This window comes from Protopterus annectens, chromosome 4.part0 (assembly GCF_019279795.1).
Source record: "Protopterus annectens isolate FY-2018-M chromosome 4.part0, PAN1.0, whole genome shotgun sequence".
Classification (NCBI taxonomy): Eukaryota; Metazoa; Chordata; order Ceratodontiformes; family Protopteridae; genus Protopterus; species Protopterus annectens.
In genome coordinates this window covers 1616835471-1616849069 of record NC_056733.1, presented here as the reverse complement: position 1 = coordinate 1616849069, position 13599 = coordinate 1616835471, and the positions used below count along the sequence as shown (strand labels likewise).

General features: G+C 38.7%; 1 protein-coding gene across 2 annotated transcripts in view; it reads left to right on the top strand.

Annotated features, from left to right (window-relative positions):
* Positions 1–13599, top strand: part of DCTN4 (dynactin subunit 4) — a 778985-nt gene that overhangs the window by 485279 nt on the left and 280107 nt on the right. For both annotated transcript variants that reach the window (XM_044069397.1, XM_044069396.1), the window contains one exon: positions 4084–4193. In XM_044069397.1, coding sequence (XP_043925332.1) covers positions 4084–4193 — 110 coding nt within the window. The remainder of the gene's footprint in view (positions 1–4083; positions 4194–13599) is intronic.

Genomic DNA, 13599 nt, shown 5'->3' with positions numbered 1-13599 from the left:
TTCTCTTAGTTCAGTTTTGCACATCCCTCATTTTCTATTTCTTGTGGGCATTCTGTAGAAAGGTCTGTAGCATCCTCCTGTGGCACCTTCTCTTCAGTTTCATCCTGTGCCATCCGTTGATCTGTCATATGGGAACTCACTGGCCTATCACTCTTCAGCATTGACTGCGTCAGAGTTTCCACAGTTTCCTGTTCCTTCTCTTGCTGTCTAGCTTCAAGTGAATGTTTATACTGGTTTCCTGTGGAAGGCTCCAAAATATCATGATATGGCACCTGACCAATTGTTTCCTGTTCCACAAGTTTCTCCTTAATTTGGATTTCCTTTGCTCTATCCTGTTGTGGTGCTTTCTGCATTAGATTTTCTACACTGACCACAAACTACAAAATATTTTAAATTCACTTACAAGTGCAGTTCTGAAAAGATTAGTTATTTGGATACACTTATCTCACATTGTTAGTATGGTTTTACGTCTAATATGTATTGTAAGAGTACTTATTGTAATTCTTACTTAAATTATTTTAGTAGTTATCCATTAGCACAGAAAAGGAGTTTGGTTATGCATCAAGCAATTCTGATAACCAGGATGACTTTGCACAATGACTATGTCAGGGATGAATTGTTAACACTAGGAAATATGTTTCTTGCTACGGGCTACCCTAAGCATTTTGTAGATATTGTTAAAGAAGTTTTATAAAGAGTGGGGTGGTAGGTATACGACCCTCCTAGGTGTTGGGTTAGATTTTAACATGAGGGTTTCCGAGAAAGCTTGCTTTATACAGTATAATCAATAGTCAAAAGAGGTCAAGGAAGTGATTAGAAAAAAAAAACGGTATATTTTTAAAGCAAATCTTGTGATTTATAAGATGGTGGGAGTTCAACCATTGTTTATTACTAAAACTGCGGCTAATTTTAAGAGACAATTCGAGATTAAATTGAATAATTTTAAGGGCAATAAGGGTACAGTAGACTGTGGTGGCTGTAGACAATGTAAATATATTACCAAGGAAACTACAATTAACTTAGACAATTCCATGAAAACGAAAATTTGTTTTCTGAAAGGTAATTGCAGTGCAAGTAGAATAGTCTACTCGGCCAAATGTGAAAACTGTACAAGTTATTTTATAGCAAAATGGAATGTGCATTAAAAACGAGAATTTATGAGCATGTATACGTTATTACTAATAGGAAGGAAATAATGCATTGTACAACATTCCATAATATGTAGGAATTTTACAAAATTCACATTTGGGATTATTGATCAGATCCATATGGACCCCCACTGGGGGGTTGGAAAAACGCATTAAACAATAAAGAACTTTTTTGGCAATTGAGGGTGGGTACAATACTTCCTCCTGGACTGAATGACACTATATCCATTGTGCCAGTATTGAGAACAAGGGTTAATAAGTTGTAGGCACTAATGGTTGAAGGGCTGATCTTATTTCTTTGGATACATTTTTTGTATATTCTTAAATTAAATAAAATAGTTGGACAGTATAGTTGTTTGAAATTCTTTGAAAGCACAGGATCGAAGTAATGAATGTATTTTTACACACACATACACACACACATATCTATATATATATATATATATATATATATATATATATATATATATATATATATATAGATAGATATAATATTTAATACATGTGTTTTTTATATATTTTTACATAGTTTTATTGTGTACCTGTATTCTCTAATGGTTTCTATATTTAATTATTTGTTTGGCTATTTAAATTGGTTAATGAGTATGATTTTATGTATTTAAGAGATGGGAGGTGTTTCTTTTTTTGTATTCTGATGAAGTCCCCAGTTTGTTGGGGACAAAATGCTCAATATTTTAACTAGATTTTACTTTGGTTTATTAAAGGAGTAGTTTAAATCATGGTGACCTCCCTCATCGTTTAGTGCGTTAGTTTTATTTTTTGGTTATTTGTGCGTCATGTCCTTTTTTAATGTGGGAAGTGTGTATGGGCTGACAACCTGTTTGTCATTCAGTTTTGCCTCCAATTTCATAGTGTAACTACATCTGTCACATAAAGTATTTGTTTTAGGAGTAAGTGGCTGTCTGTATACATGAGACAATTGCTACGTTGCCTCAGGATGCTTATGTCTATTAGGCTTGCCGGAGAGATGATGGGAAACTGCTGATCCATGATAGCAGGCTCTTACTGTAAATTTTATTAGGGAGGGGAGTGGTTTAATTTGACACAACTGTGCTGGCAGCACAGAGACTACAAGAGGGACCTATACTTTGTGTAGTTTAAGGCTGATCAATAAGGCAGCACTGCTCAGTGTACAGCTGTGTTACTCCTAGAGCAGCAGAAAAGCTTGGAAGGATTTCACTGACAGCTTTTTAGGGAAACACTGAACTTCTATGCTTTTGCATCTATAGAGGGCACTACTAGCCTCCGCTGTGAGAAGAACAGCACCACACAAATGTGAGGCTTAAGTACAAGCAAAGAGAAACAAGTTTTAAGCTGGAACGCACACAGTAAGCCATCCGCCAGCAATCCCCAACTTGGACAGGTTAGATCAGCACACGTCTGCCACAAGGATGCAGAAAAATACCTTCTTAATGTAGAATAGTGTAACAAGACCATACTAAGTACCTACAACTAACAGATGCAATGTAATACAGTGCAATTAACTACGTAAAGCATCAGCAGATATGTATATATATATATTTTTTTTTTTTCTTATGAAACTGCTAAAGTACAGTCACAGTAAATAAGAGTAGTGCAAAACGTTACTTCCCAGCTCAGATAGACCAGGTAAACACCTACTGCCACTATATAAATAGTCCCAGTCCTCCTAATGTAAAAGCATAGTAAAGGAGTATCTAGAGTGAAGTGCTACATAGTGTTAAAGAAGAAAGGAAATCAGAACGACTGGCTAGTAGTTTGTCTTTCCTGCAAGGATTCCTGTTTACAGACCAAACCTTATCTGAGTGGATTGTTGCATTGCCATTTGCTGTGACAAATGGAGTACATCTTGAGCATGATAGTAGGCAGTTCTGCTCAAGTTTCAAGAATATTTCTGTGTAGTTCTGTGTAGGATATCTCTGTCTTGATATACAATACACACACACACACACGTTTGTGTGTTTGTGTATGTATATGTGTGTGTGTGTGTGTGTATGTGTGTGTGTGTGTGTATATATATATATATATATATATATATATATACACACACACACACACACACACACACAGTGTGTGTGTATACATATGTGTGTGTGTGTGTGTGTATATATATAATATGTAGAGCTTCCCCAGTGAGGTTCATGCATACATTTACCAAGCATTGCATGATGGAAATGCATTCCAGGTACCGAGTCGAATCGGGGAGATCAGTTGTGTAACACCTTTAGTCTTAACTGGCTAGCACCCAATTCCTTGTGGTGGATGTTGCACTGTTGGAGCTTTCCTTTTATTATAGTGCTTCAAGTATTTACCACAAAGAAGGAAAGCACACAGGTGTAAGGCTACTTAACCAAAACAGCACATTCAAGCCAGGGACATTTGCAACAGTACAGGTATCCAGAATTCTGTTCGTTAGTTATCCTTTTTGGCCTGCCTGCTGTGAGCAGTGCAGAAAATTGTTTGAACATATTTATTTATTTATTAATTTATTTATTTTATTTTTATTTTTATTTATTTATGGGGAGATGAAGTTTGGTCTTTTTAAGTATTTTAATGGAAGAAGTAAAGATGGAATGGAACAACTCTGCATTTACATGGACAAGCTTATATCACTAATATTCCTGGCTCACCACCTCAAGACTACAGTTATCCTTGCTTGCGAGAGCAGCAGACAGTATTAGAAGAAAGTTGTGGCAACCATGAGCAGTAGTGTGAAGACTACTGTTACAATTTGTTGTTACAAGAGTCCACTCTTGGGAGATTTGATGTTAAGGGGTAGATCCTTATCCATCTGTGCTATTTTTACAGCAGTTTACAAAACCACTATTTTCAGGAGTTATGGTAAAATATTTGTTTTATTTTATTCTGTTTCAGTGCTTAGATGTTGTAGAAAAAATTGTTTCTGTACTGAGTAATTCCATTTTTTCTTTTACAGTGACAACCCTCCATCAGCGTTTGTTGCAGCCAGATTTTCAGCCACTTAGTGCTTCTCAGCTCCATCCACGCCACAAGCACCTACTGATCAAACGTTCTCTTCGCTGCAGGGTGAGCATCATATGTATTTGGTTTCTGAAGAAAAAGACTGATGAACTTGGTGGTTGTTAATAGGTGGCACAAAATGGGAGTATTTAACTACTTTTGTGTACATTTGACATGTAAGTTACAATAAGGAGACAAGAAATGTCTTGTGTTTTTTTGATTTACAGTGGCAGAATTAAAACATGATCATAGGCAGTCAAGTTACAGTAATTATCTGAAAAAATATGACAGTTGTAATGCTCATAGCTTTAGCTCAGTCTTATTTATGCCACACTGTTTTTTGGACACTTTAAGAGGTACTGTAATTTAGTACATTTTATGTGTTGTGATCTTGTACAAAAGAACACTTTATGTAATAGGTTGGTCAAAAGTGACACAAAAATGTTAGCCTACCAGGCAACCCTTGTCATATTTCCAAGGAACCAAAATGAAATTTACACATAACATGTTTAGATTGGTTCCTGTTTATGTGGTGATTTCTGTGAACATTTGCTGTTGGCTGGAGAGTGTTAATGTCATAATATTGGTTCAAGTTTCCAGTGGTTATGTAAAATGTTAAAACCGTGCTCAGCTTCAAGGCATTCTGTAAGCTAATGTCATGTATTAAATAAAGTCCACTTTGTTTGCAACTGTTTAATACAAGTATAGAGTGATTACTTCGCTAATATAACAGCTTCCAGTTTTGTGTGTGTGTGTGTGTGTGTGTGTGTGTGTGTGTGTGTGTGTGTGTGTGTGTGTGTGTGTGTGTGTGTGTGTGTGTGTGTGTGAACCTTCTGCAAAACTAAAGTTAAGCCTGGGAAGTTGACAAAAAAGTCAGGCATTTTTATTCAATTGTCATTGGAACCACAGAATGAAGGCTTACATCACAGTAAGTGCATCCTTCTCCCCAGGGCCCTGTTACTGAATATCTTGTAACAAGCAAATTACTTATGTTGATCACTACTGTACAGGAACTTAAAAGAGGCAGTTGCCTGTCTTTACCTGTCTACCACTCAGCAGCTTTGAGACCTTCAGCACTTCTTCAGCAAACAGACACCCCAGTTCCTGAATTAAGCATTTCTGTGGTCAGTGTTGATCAGTGCTTAACAGAAACAGAAGTGCAGATTGACTTTAACACAGTGCGTGCTTGCTTTGCATTTGGATGACCAAGAAAAGAAAGTTAAGTTTCAGCAATTTCTGCATCTTAGGAGTTCCACAGGGTGTGGAATCAAGGAAGATGCATGAATTTTATAAGCCTGGCTGCCTGTGATGTTGAATGATTCTAAAAGACTTACAAAATTGAGAAGGCACAGAGCTTTACACTTACACTTAATGGACATAGATACTAAGCTGAGATCACTGATTGTACACTACCAAAGGTACAAGAACAAGAAAAAGATTTTAAAGACAACACAGGCAACCATTTCTGCCAAAGGTACATGGACAAGAAAAAGATTTTAAAGAGAACACGGGCAACCACTTTTCCATTTCTATGCAAGACTGACAGCTAAAGATTTGTCTTTTTTGTCCCATCTTAAGCAAGAAAATTGGTATGTTGGCCTCTCTTGTCATATTAAAAAGAAGGTGAGTAGTCATAGCTTCAGTATATTTTGATATGGCTCCCTGTTGGAAGTGAGTAGTCATAACTTCACTATGTTTTGAAATGGCTCCTTGTAATTCCGAAACCCATAATTCTGAGTCCAGCAATTACTGGGAAAAAAAGCTGCAGGAGAACAGAAAATGTTTCAGTCACTGCTTTCTTTTAAAGTTTTTTTTTTCCCTAGGAGGGTACCTCCATTGTGGGGAAGTGCACCCCCTACATACCCTCCTTATACTATTTCAAAGATGACCATACCTGGAAGAAAAGAGGATACTCTAAGACACAGTCATCTTTTACTTAGTATATATACAGAAATTCCTGTTTTCACACATTTGCATTATAGTATCACTTTTCCCGAACCCTTGCATACAAGGCTTGGAGTTTAAAACTGTTTCTTTTCCAAATTGATGGTTGAGCCTGAGGAGTATAGTACTTGTGTTTGAGGACTTGGAACTTCGGCAGCAGAACTGATTTAGAAAAATCATTTTCCCTGTCAGAAGCTGAGGAGAGTAGCAAGTATTGCAGTACAGGGAATTCACGTGGATTCGTGAAGAGAGTGTCAGAGGAGCTCCTTAAACAACCGATGTTAGTGGAGTTGCGTACATTCACCTAATTTTAGCTGACAGTGCACTTCTTGCCTTTGTTAGCTCCTCTTTTTGTTGGAGAGACCACCTTTGCCTGATGTATCCTGTTGAATCTAGCTTGCTCTTCTTTTTTTTTTCCAGACTTTGAGACTTTTCATATATTTGTTATTGACAAGTAAAGTAAAGGGCAGAATACATGGAAATATGGTGTTTTTGAAATGTAAGAAGGGGAACAAATGGCAATAAATTTCTGATGGTCTATCTCTGACCTGTTGATTTTAATTGGTTGTAATCCACTCCCTTCCCTCTAGAAAGGAAAGCTGTTAGGGATAATCAGTGGTATAAGTTTGTGCCCTCACTTGTGCTGCCTCATGAATTGTTCATAAAAGGTTTCACTTGGTGGACAAGCACAACCATTTGCTTAAATGCTTTAGACATTAAAATGATTGTCATAGTAAAAGTGTACTCTTTTGATGTGTCCTCTCTGATTCTTTTCATGCTTCTGTGGCTGGGATCTTGCCTTAGATGTTTTTGGCAAAACTTAAGGTTTCCCCTCCTTTCCTAGCCTTTTTGTTATCTTCTGTCCATATTCCACTTACCTGTTTCACTCTTCACCTTTCTGTGTAAAACATGGTGTGAAACTGCAATAGTATCTGAATTTTTAAATGTTGTGTAATGGACAGCTGATTGAGAAATAGTGCACTCTTTGGTGTTTTTTTTCATTTCCTGACTGAGCTTTTTTCTCATTCAGTGTCTAAGAGGATCAATCAAGTTACCCATTGCAGTAATCCTCTTATATAATTTTACTTCAGACTTATCTGGACCTATAATGTTAGACTACTAACAATATGTTATATTTCTGTGGATTTAATCTGTTTGGGAGAAATATTTTGGTTTGTTTGAGGTACATTTGCAGTTCTATGTTTGGTAGCTCAGAGGTTAAAGTAAGAGGAATTAACTATACTGGAGTGCCCTTTGCTACCAGGTGGTTGGATGCAGTATCTGGGAAATTGGCTGTCACTGTGGCCTGGTAGTGGAAGCATTTGATTATTGTTAAAAAAAAAAAAAAAAAAAAAAAAAGCCATTTTGCATGGGAAGAATGCACATACATGTCTTCTGATATGACAAATGGGGCTGAAATTGTCACTTAGATCAGTAGTTTGAATAACCTAATGAAGCATTCAGCACCATAGACATCCAGCTGTGGACCTTGTCTGTCTTCAAGAGAAAAACTGTAGAAATTTAAAATCTGAGTTGTAGGGTATGCAAGTGTTCCTGTTCTTTTTTTTTTATGCCAATAACAAAAGATAGGATGGCAGTATTGGTCAGGGAATGTGTTATTGGCTGTAGATGTGCTAAAGCATTGAGAGGGCAGGAGAGGCAGTTATAGAGCCTTCAGTGAGAGCGCAAAGATAGCTAGGTTACCCACTTCATCTTCCACCTCCACCCAGGGCGGTTGACTGGCAAATTACTGGCACAAATAGCTGATAAGGTGTTAAGGGAACTAGTCCTTACCAGTGAGTTTATTTGTCATTTGGCTATTGCAAGTTATTCTGTAATACGTTCTAGGGAAGCAGAATGCACCTGCAATGTACACTTCACAAAATGACTGCAGTTGCTCTTTATTTTTGTTGTCAGAAGTATTGTAATCATTTATATCCTGCTGATCCTTCTTCTGTGAGTCCAGCATTATTCCTCCTCCTTTGAATGTGGTGGAGGAGGATGTTTTTGTTTTTTCTTCTGAACTTGCTTCCTCCTTCCCTCCTGCTCCTGGTATAAGCCTGATAGGTATTATAGTGTGCCAAGCTCATAAGTATTTGTTTTAAGAGTCCCAGGCGGACCCAAATTGTCAGTTGCTAAAAATCAAAAAAAATATCCTTTTTATCTTTGAAATCTAAGGTGGATGCTTTGGCCCGGAAGGTATAGAGTGTAGAGTTGCTGGATTAGTTCATGTGTGTGAAACAAGTGGGTAAGCATTCTTTTGCAATGTGGTTTTGATGCTGCAGGCCCTGGTTGAGGGAGGGATCAGAAATTTAGCTGAGCATGTTACCACTTTTGATTGCTCCCTTTCCTTACTGATGTGTGTGTTGTTTGGACCGCCTGTGGAAGCAGTTTTAAAGAAAATGGAGGACATATCCTGCTTATGGTTCCGTTTAGGCCCTCAGACAGACTGCCTTCTCAGACAGGATCAGAGGGAGGGGGGGGGCAGGTAGGTCCTAAGCAGAACCAATGACCTGCCTTTTTTCGCTCACAGTGGACTCTCTGGCAGCTCCCTTGGGAAGAAGATTGTCTCTTTTCAAAGAAAGAAAAGATTTAATCACTCAAGACAGATGGATGGGTGGATATCATCATTCATCAGACAGATTTTTTTTCCACAACAATGCCCCTTTCAAAGGCATGCCAGATCCTCCTCTCCCACAAAAAAGGAAGCTCAGCAAAAAGTTTCTCAGTTACTCCAGATAGGGGCTATTCAGCCAGTCCCTGTGTCAGAAAGGGGTTTATCTATCCTCAACACTTATCTGGACATTCCAATGTTGAGATGTTGGACGTTAACTGTTAACTGTTACTGCTGGGCAAGGATCACTGGATGGTAACTTTGGATCTCAAAGCTTACCTTTCATGTGCCACATAAGGCTAAGTTGCAGAAGTAAGTATCTGTTTGAACTGGGAGATTTTCATTATCAGTTCTCTGCATTAGCGAAATAGTCTCTCACCCTCCCTCTCAAGACATGTGCTCTCTGTGTGTGAGACTGATACAGCCCAGATGGATGGCCTTTAACCAAAACAAACAAGAGAGTCTGTCACTTTACTTCCATCCAACTATCTCATCTCAGTCCGTGCTGACTGCAAGGACAGTCCTTCAAGCATTAGGGTTCATGGCATCTATCTTTCTCTGCTTTCCTTCCCCCAAAAAACTGCATGAGAGGAAGCTGCAATGGTATCAAAAATGTATGGACTCAGCACTGCCAAGATTTGGACACTGTCATTCATCTAAATGGAAAGTGGATACAAGACAAAGTGAAGCCAGACTACACAGCATACATATCAACATGAAGGAGATGTTAGCAGTCCAGTTTGCATTGATGGCTGGCAAGAGTTACTTCTTTTCCAGGGGGCAGGTGTTGATTTGAGACAACAACAACTGTCATGTGGTACATCAAGCAACTCTTCAGACTCTTCAAGGTTGCCAGGGCACACAACACTCTAGCAGATGTATTAAGCAGACAAATCATGATCTGGATCCCCAGTGGAAACTGGATCTTCATGTATTTCAGAAATTGTGTGGCCTTTCTGATTCCTCCTCATCTATCTCTGTCATCTCAGTCATCATGGTCAATGTCAAGCAAGCATCTCTTCATCATCTCACTTGGCATATTCTGTGTTTCTGCATGGTAGGTCTCAGCTTCCTCAACAAGTTTTAAATTTAAATTTATGGAAGCTAGAGAAGGCCTACTAGGAGAGAGAATGCGAGAAAAATGGAAGAGATTTTTTTTGAGATTTCAGAGCCTAATTTGAGGTGTGGCTCTCAATATCTTACTGAATTACTGGACAAAGGTTTGTCTTTTCTCTTCCATAAAGATTCATGCTGCAGCAATTTCAGCTCACTATGATGGTGGTTTTGTGGCTTTAAACCAAACTATTCATTTTGCTACTATTTTTGCAGATCCCTCAAAATAAAGGGGAAAAGATTTTTGCACATTTTAGTACACACAGAAAAATGCGTTTATATGAGCAGGACTAAAAAGATTTTAGGCAGTCTCAGCAGTTACTTGTTTCTTTTGCTTTAAGTAAAACAAACTATTTAGGTGTGGATTGGCTTTTTGCATGCATTTGTTATTCCCATCATGCAAAGGGTTCCAGCTGGGATTGGGGGCCTCATTCCACTAGGGGATATGGAGGCAGCTACTTGGAGAGTTGTGCATACTTTCTTCTCTAGGCATTATCACTATATATATACTTCTAGACTAGAGCTGGTTTTGCCTCAGCTGTTTTACAAGGCATGTTGTCAGCTCCTGCTACTTTATAATTTGCCAGCCTCCCTTACCTCTGCTTTTTTGTAAGCCTTTCATTGTAATGGGGTCTGTGATATGGTTTGTCAAGGGCATAGCCATGGTGGATATTAGAGGCTGGTATGGTTTGATACTTTTGCTTTTCTGTGCCACATGGCTCCTTGTCAAGAACAGATGGCATGTGTGTGTTAGAGTGTATTGAAAACCTTGCAGACTTAAAACTGTTCTTTCCCCTTATTAGGCCATGCTGAGCTTTCTTCTATTTTCTTACCATAAGTTTAAGTATATTTACAATGTGTCAAAGGTACATTTATTATACACAAAACTGCTTGAGTTATTGCACTGCATACAGAGACATTTCAAGAAACTTTTGCCATCCAGCCTGGTTCAGTGGCCCAGGGGGATAGAACCCTGATTTTGCAACCCAGATTAATAGGATTCAGTTAGCAGCCCCAGTACTGGAGGAGCCAGGCAGGAAGGGGGAGGAATGAAGTCCACTGTCCTCTTCAAGGAGTTATAGGCGATTGCTTTCACTTGAGGGTATGCTGAGTAGTGAGATTTTCTTGGCGGAGATCATTGAAACCACTACTTGTACTTGAGGGAAGAGGCATGGCTATTTGGAGGGCATGTCCCTTGCTGAAGTGACTGGAGAAGAGGCTGATGACGAAGAAGCAGCAGGGGCAAAGAGAGCGAAATTTTTTTAGGCCATCCATGTTAAGGATAGAGAGGAACTTAAAAGAACACTTGCATTGTAGCATATTATCTTGGAAGCAGAGCTCATGGTGTAGTTGGAATGATGACTTTTTTGTGCTGTTATCCCATCTTCTTTTGCTGGCCCAATCTAAGGAGCAGAATGTGAACAAACTGTGGAAAGTTTTGTAGAGTGCAGTAGCTTCTAGAATATTATACAAGCTGCATCTTTGGAACACCTGAAACAGAATTTATTCTGATTGCCTTCAAAGTTTAAAAATGTTACTTAGAAAAGTAAGCATGACGTCAAGGATACAGTGCATTGTCTTTGTGAAGTCCCCAGTGTTTGGTAGACAGAACACCTCACAAAGGGAATCCTGTAAACTTTTGCATAGCATGTAAAGACTATTTTTAATAGGTGGGATGGACCTGAGGAAGTTAGCTGCCTCCAATGCAAAAAGGTTTACTGTCCCTATGTTGTCTGAGACACAGAAGAAGAAGACATTGAGACATTTCATTTCAGTTGGCCAAGTCTTGAGGGCATTTGTTTAATTAAAGATAGGAACATTACCTGTGCTGGATGTCCTTTGCCGTACAGTTTATAACTGCTTGTAAGTTGGGTCAGGAAGTAGACCACTATTGCCATGATGCTCAAGTTTGGAAAAGATCCTTATATGTAGCAACTACAGATTCAGCTGTCTGACAAGTCTTGAGTGTTGAGTACAATATTTATATGCGGGCCCTACCTCTCCTGGATGCCTGTGACCAGGCAGTTGTTTACAGGGTAGCCAGGGCAGACATGATATTCAAAAGTGTTCTTCCTCCTACAGCAGTTCCATGATTCCCTTAGTGGCCTGTACTTGTGATCTGGAGAAGGAATTTGATAAATTGAGTTGCCCCTAACTTTTCACCTTCAGCATATTGATTTTCCTGAGGAGTTTAAAGATCTGTTGAAGAACCTATGTGCTCCTTCATGCCCTATAAATGAGCCCTTTACCTCTTATCCAGTTCTACTTTGTAGTGGCACAAGACAAGGGTTTCTTCATTTGGCACTGGAGTCCTAGGCTCTTGAGATAGGTGACAGTAGATAAGGATCTGCCCTCAGCAGTGGGAAAGGGTCTTTTCCATAGTCCAATATGGAGATGATATATTGTCAACCTTTTTTGAATCATTGCAAACTGTACGTTATGTTATGCAGGGTAGTTCAGTATTTTTAATTTTTTTTTTTTCAGAGCTTTGTATTGGTGTTAGTAGATCTACAGTGCTCATGGTGGCCTCTTCACCCCTCCTCTGAATTACTAACTAGCTCACATTTTTGATTGTTCTAGGGCAGTGCTTCATATGGTTTTATGGGTTTCAACCTGCTTTTAAGACAGTTGAATCTGAGGTAATTGACTGCATTCATCTCAGTAGAAATTGAGATTGCTCCCTTCAGACCAAAACTTAATTTTTAATTAAAAATTAAGTTTTGCTCCCTTCAGACCAAAACTTAATTTTTAATGAAAACATTGTTTAATAATGATTATGACATATCTCATGCAGACTACTGTGGTATTTCAAAGTGCTACCCATGTAAGTGGTTGGTCTACATGGTTACTAAAATTGTTCTGCACATCTTTTGCAAACTAGGCTTTCTACGGATTGGGTGTTGAGAAGTAGAAGAGAGGAGGATTATAATTCTCCTGCTTAAAATGTACCTCATGGCTACCCATTTAGGAATATTTTTATTGCAGCTTGACCTTACATATATTACAGGATGAAAAATGTCAGATTTATGTGGTCTGGGGACAGACAGGAAGTTCGGAGAAAAGCCCTTGACTATGGGAAGGAGAGGGTAGTCTGTTTTCTTATTGCTTTTCTTGGTTGGCCTCTGCAAAAGTGATGCATGTTAGAATCCTGTCTCATTCTATTGGGGTGGTTAAAAAATTCTGGGTCATCCTGCTTTTGCCTGTTGGGAGGGATTTAATTCAATTCTTTAAGATGTTTTTCCTGTATCACAGAACCCTTGGGTAAGTGGGGCATTGTAGCAGTTGGCTAGAAGTAGCTGGTGAAAAACAGAGAACTGATTGTTACTCATTAGGTGCTCAAGACAAAATTATTTCCAGCAAGTTTTTAATGTAAAATTTGTATGAACAAGAATATGCCGACCATTGGGTCAAAAATTTACTTTTTCTCCCCAGTAATTAGTCTTTGTCTGGGCATACTGGAAGAGGGTCCCACGGTCAGTCCGTACTTCTGCTGTGTATAGGTATCTTAGAGATGCTTTAATATCATTTCCACCATCCTTTTAAGGGTCATGTAAGAGGAGCTGTTAGAAGTCTCTTTGTTGAACTCCAGTTGGTACTGATTGGTAGTGTCTGTTATGCAGCCTGTGCCACTATACATATTCTGGCTGTTAGGATGCTTGTCTGATATTAACTTATTTCCTTTTGCAACACTAAGGCACCAGATGAATGCTGGAGGTGCATGTAATTAATTGCTGATACATGATAATGTATTTTCTTGGACTATCTCTTACTGGGTCCTTTGCGAGAAGAAGGTGGCAGGGC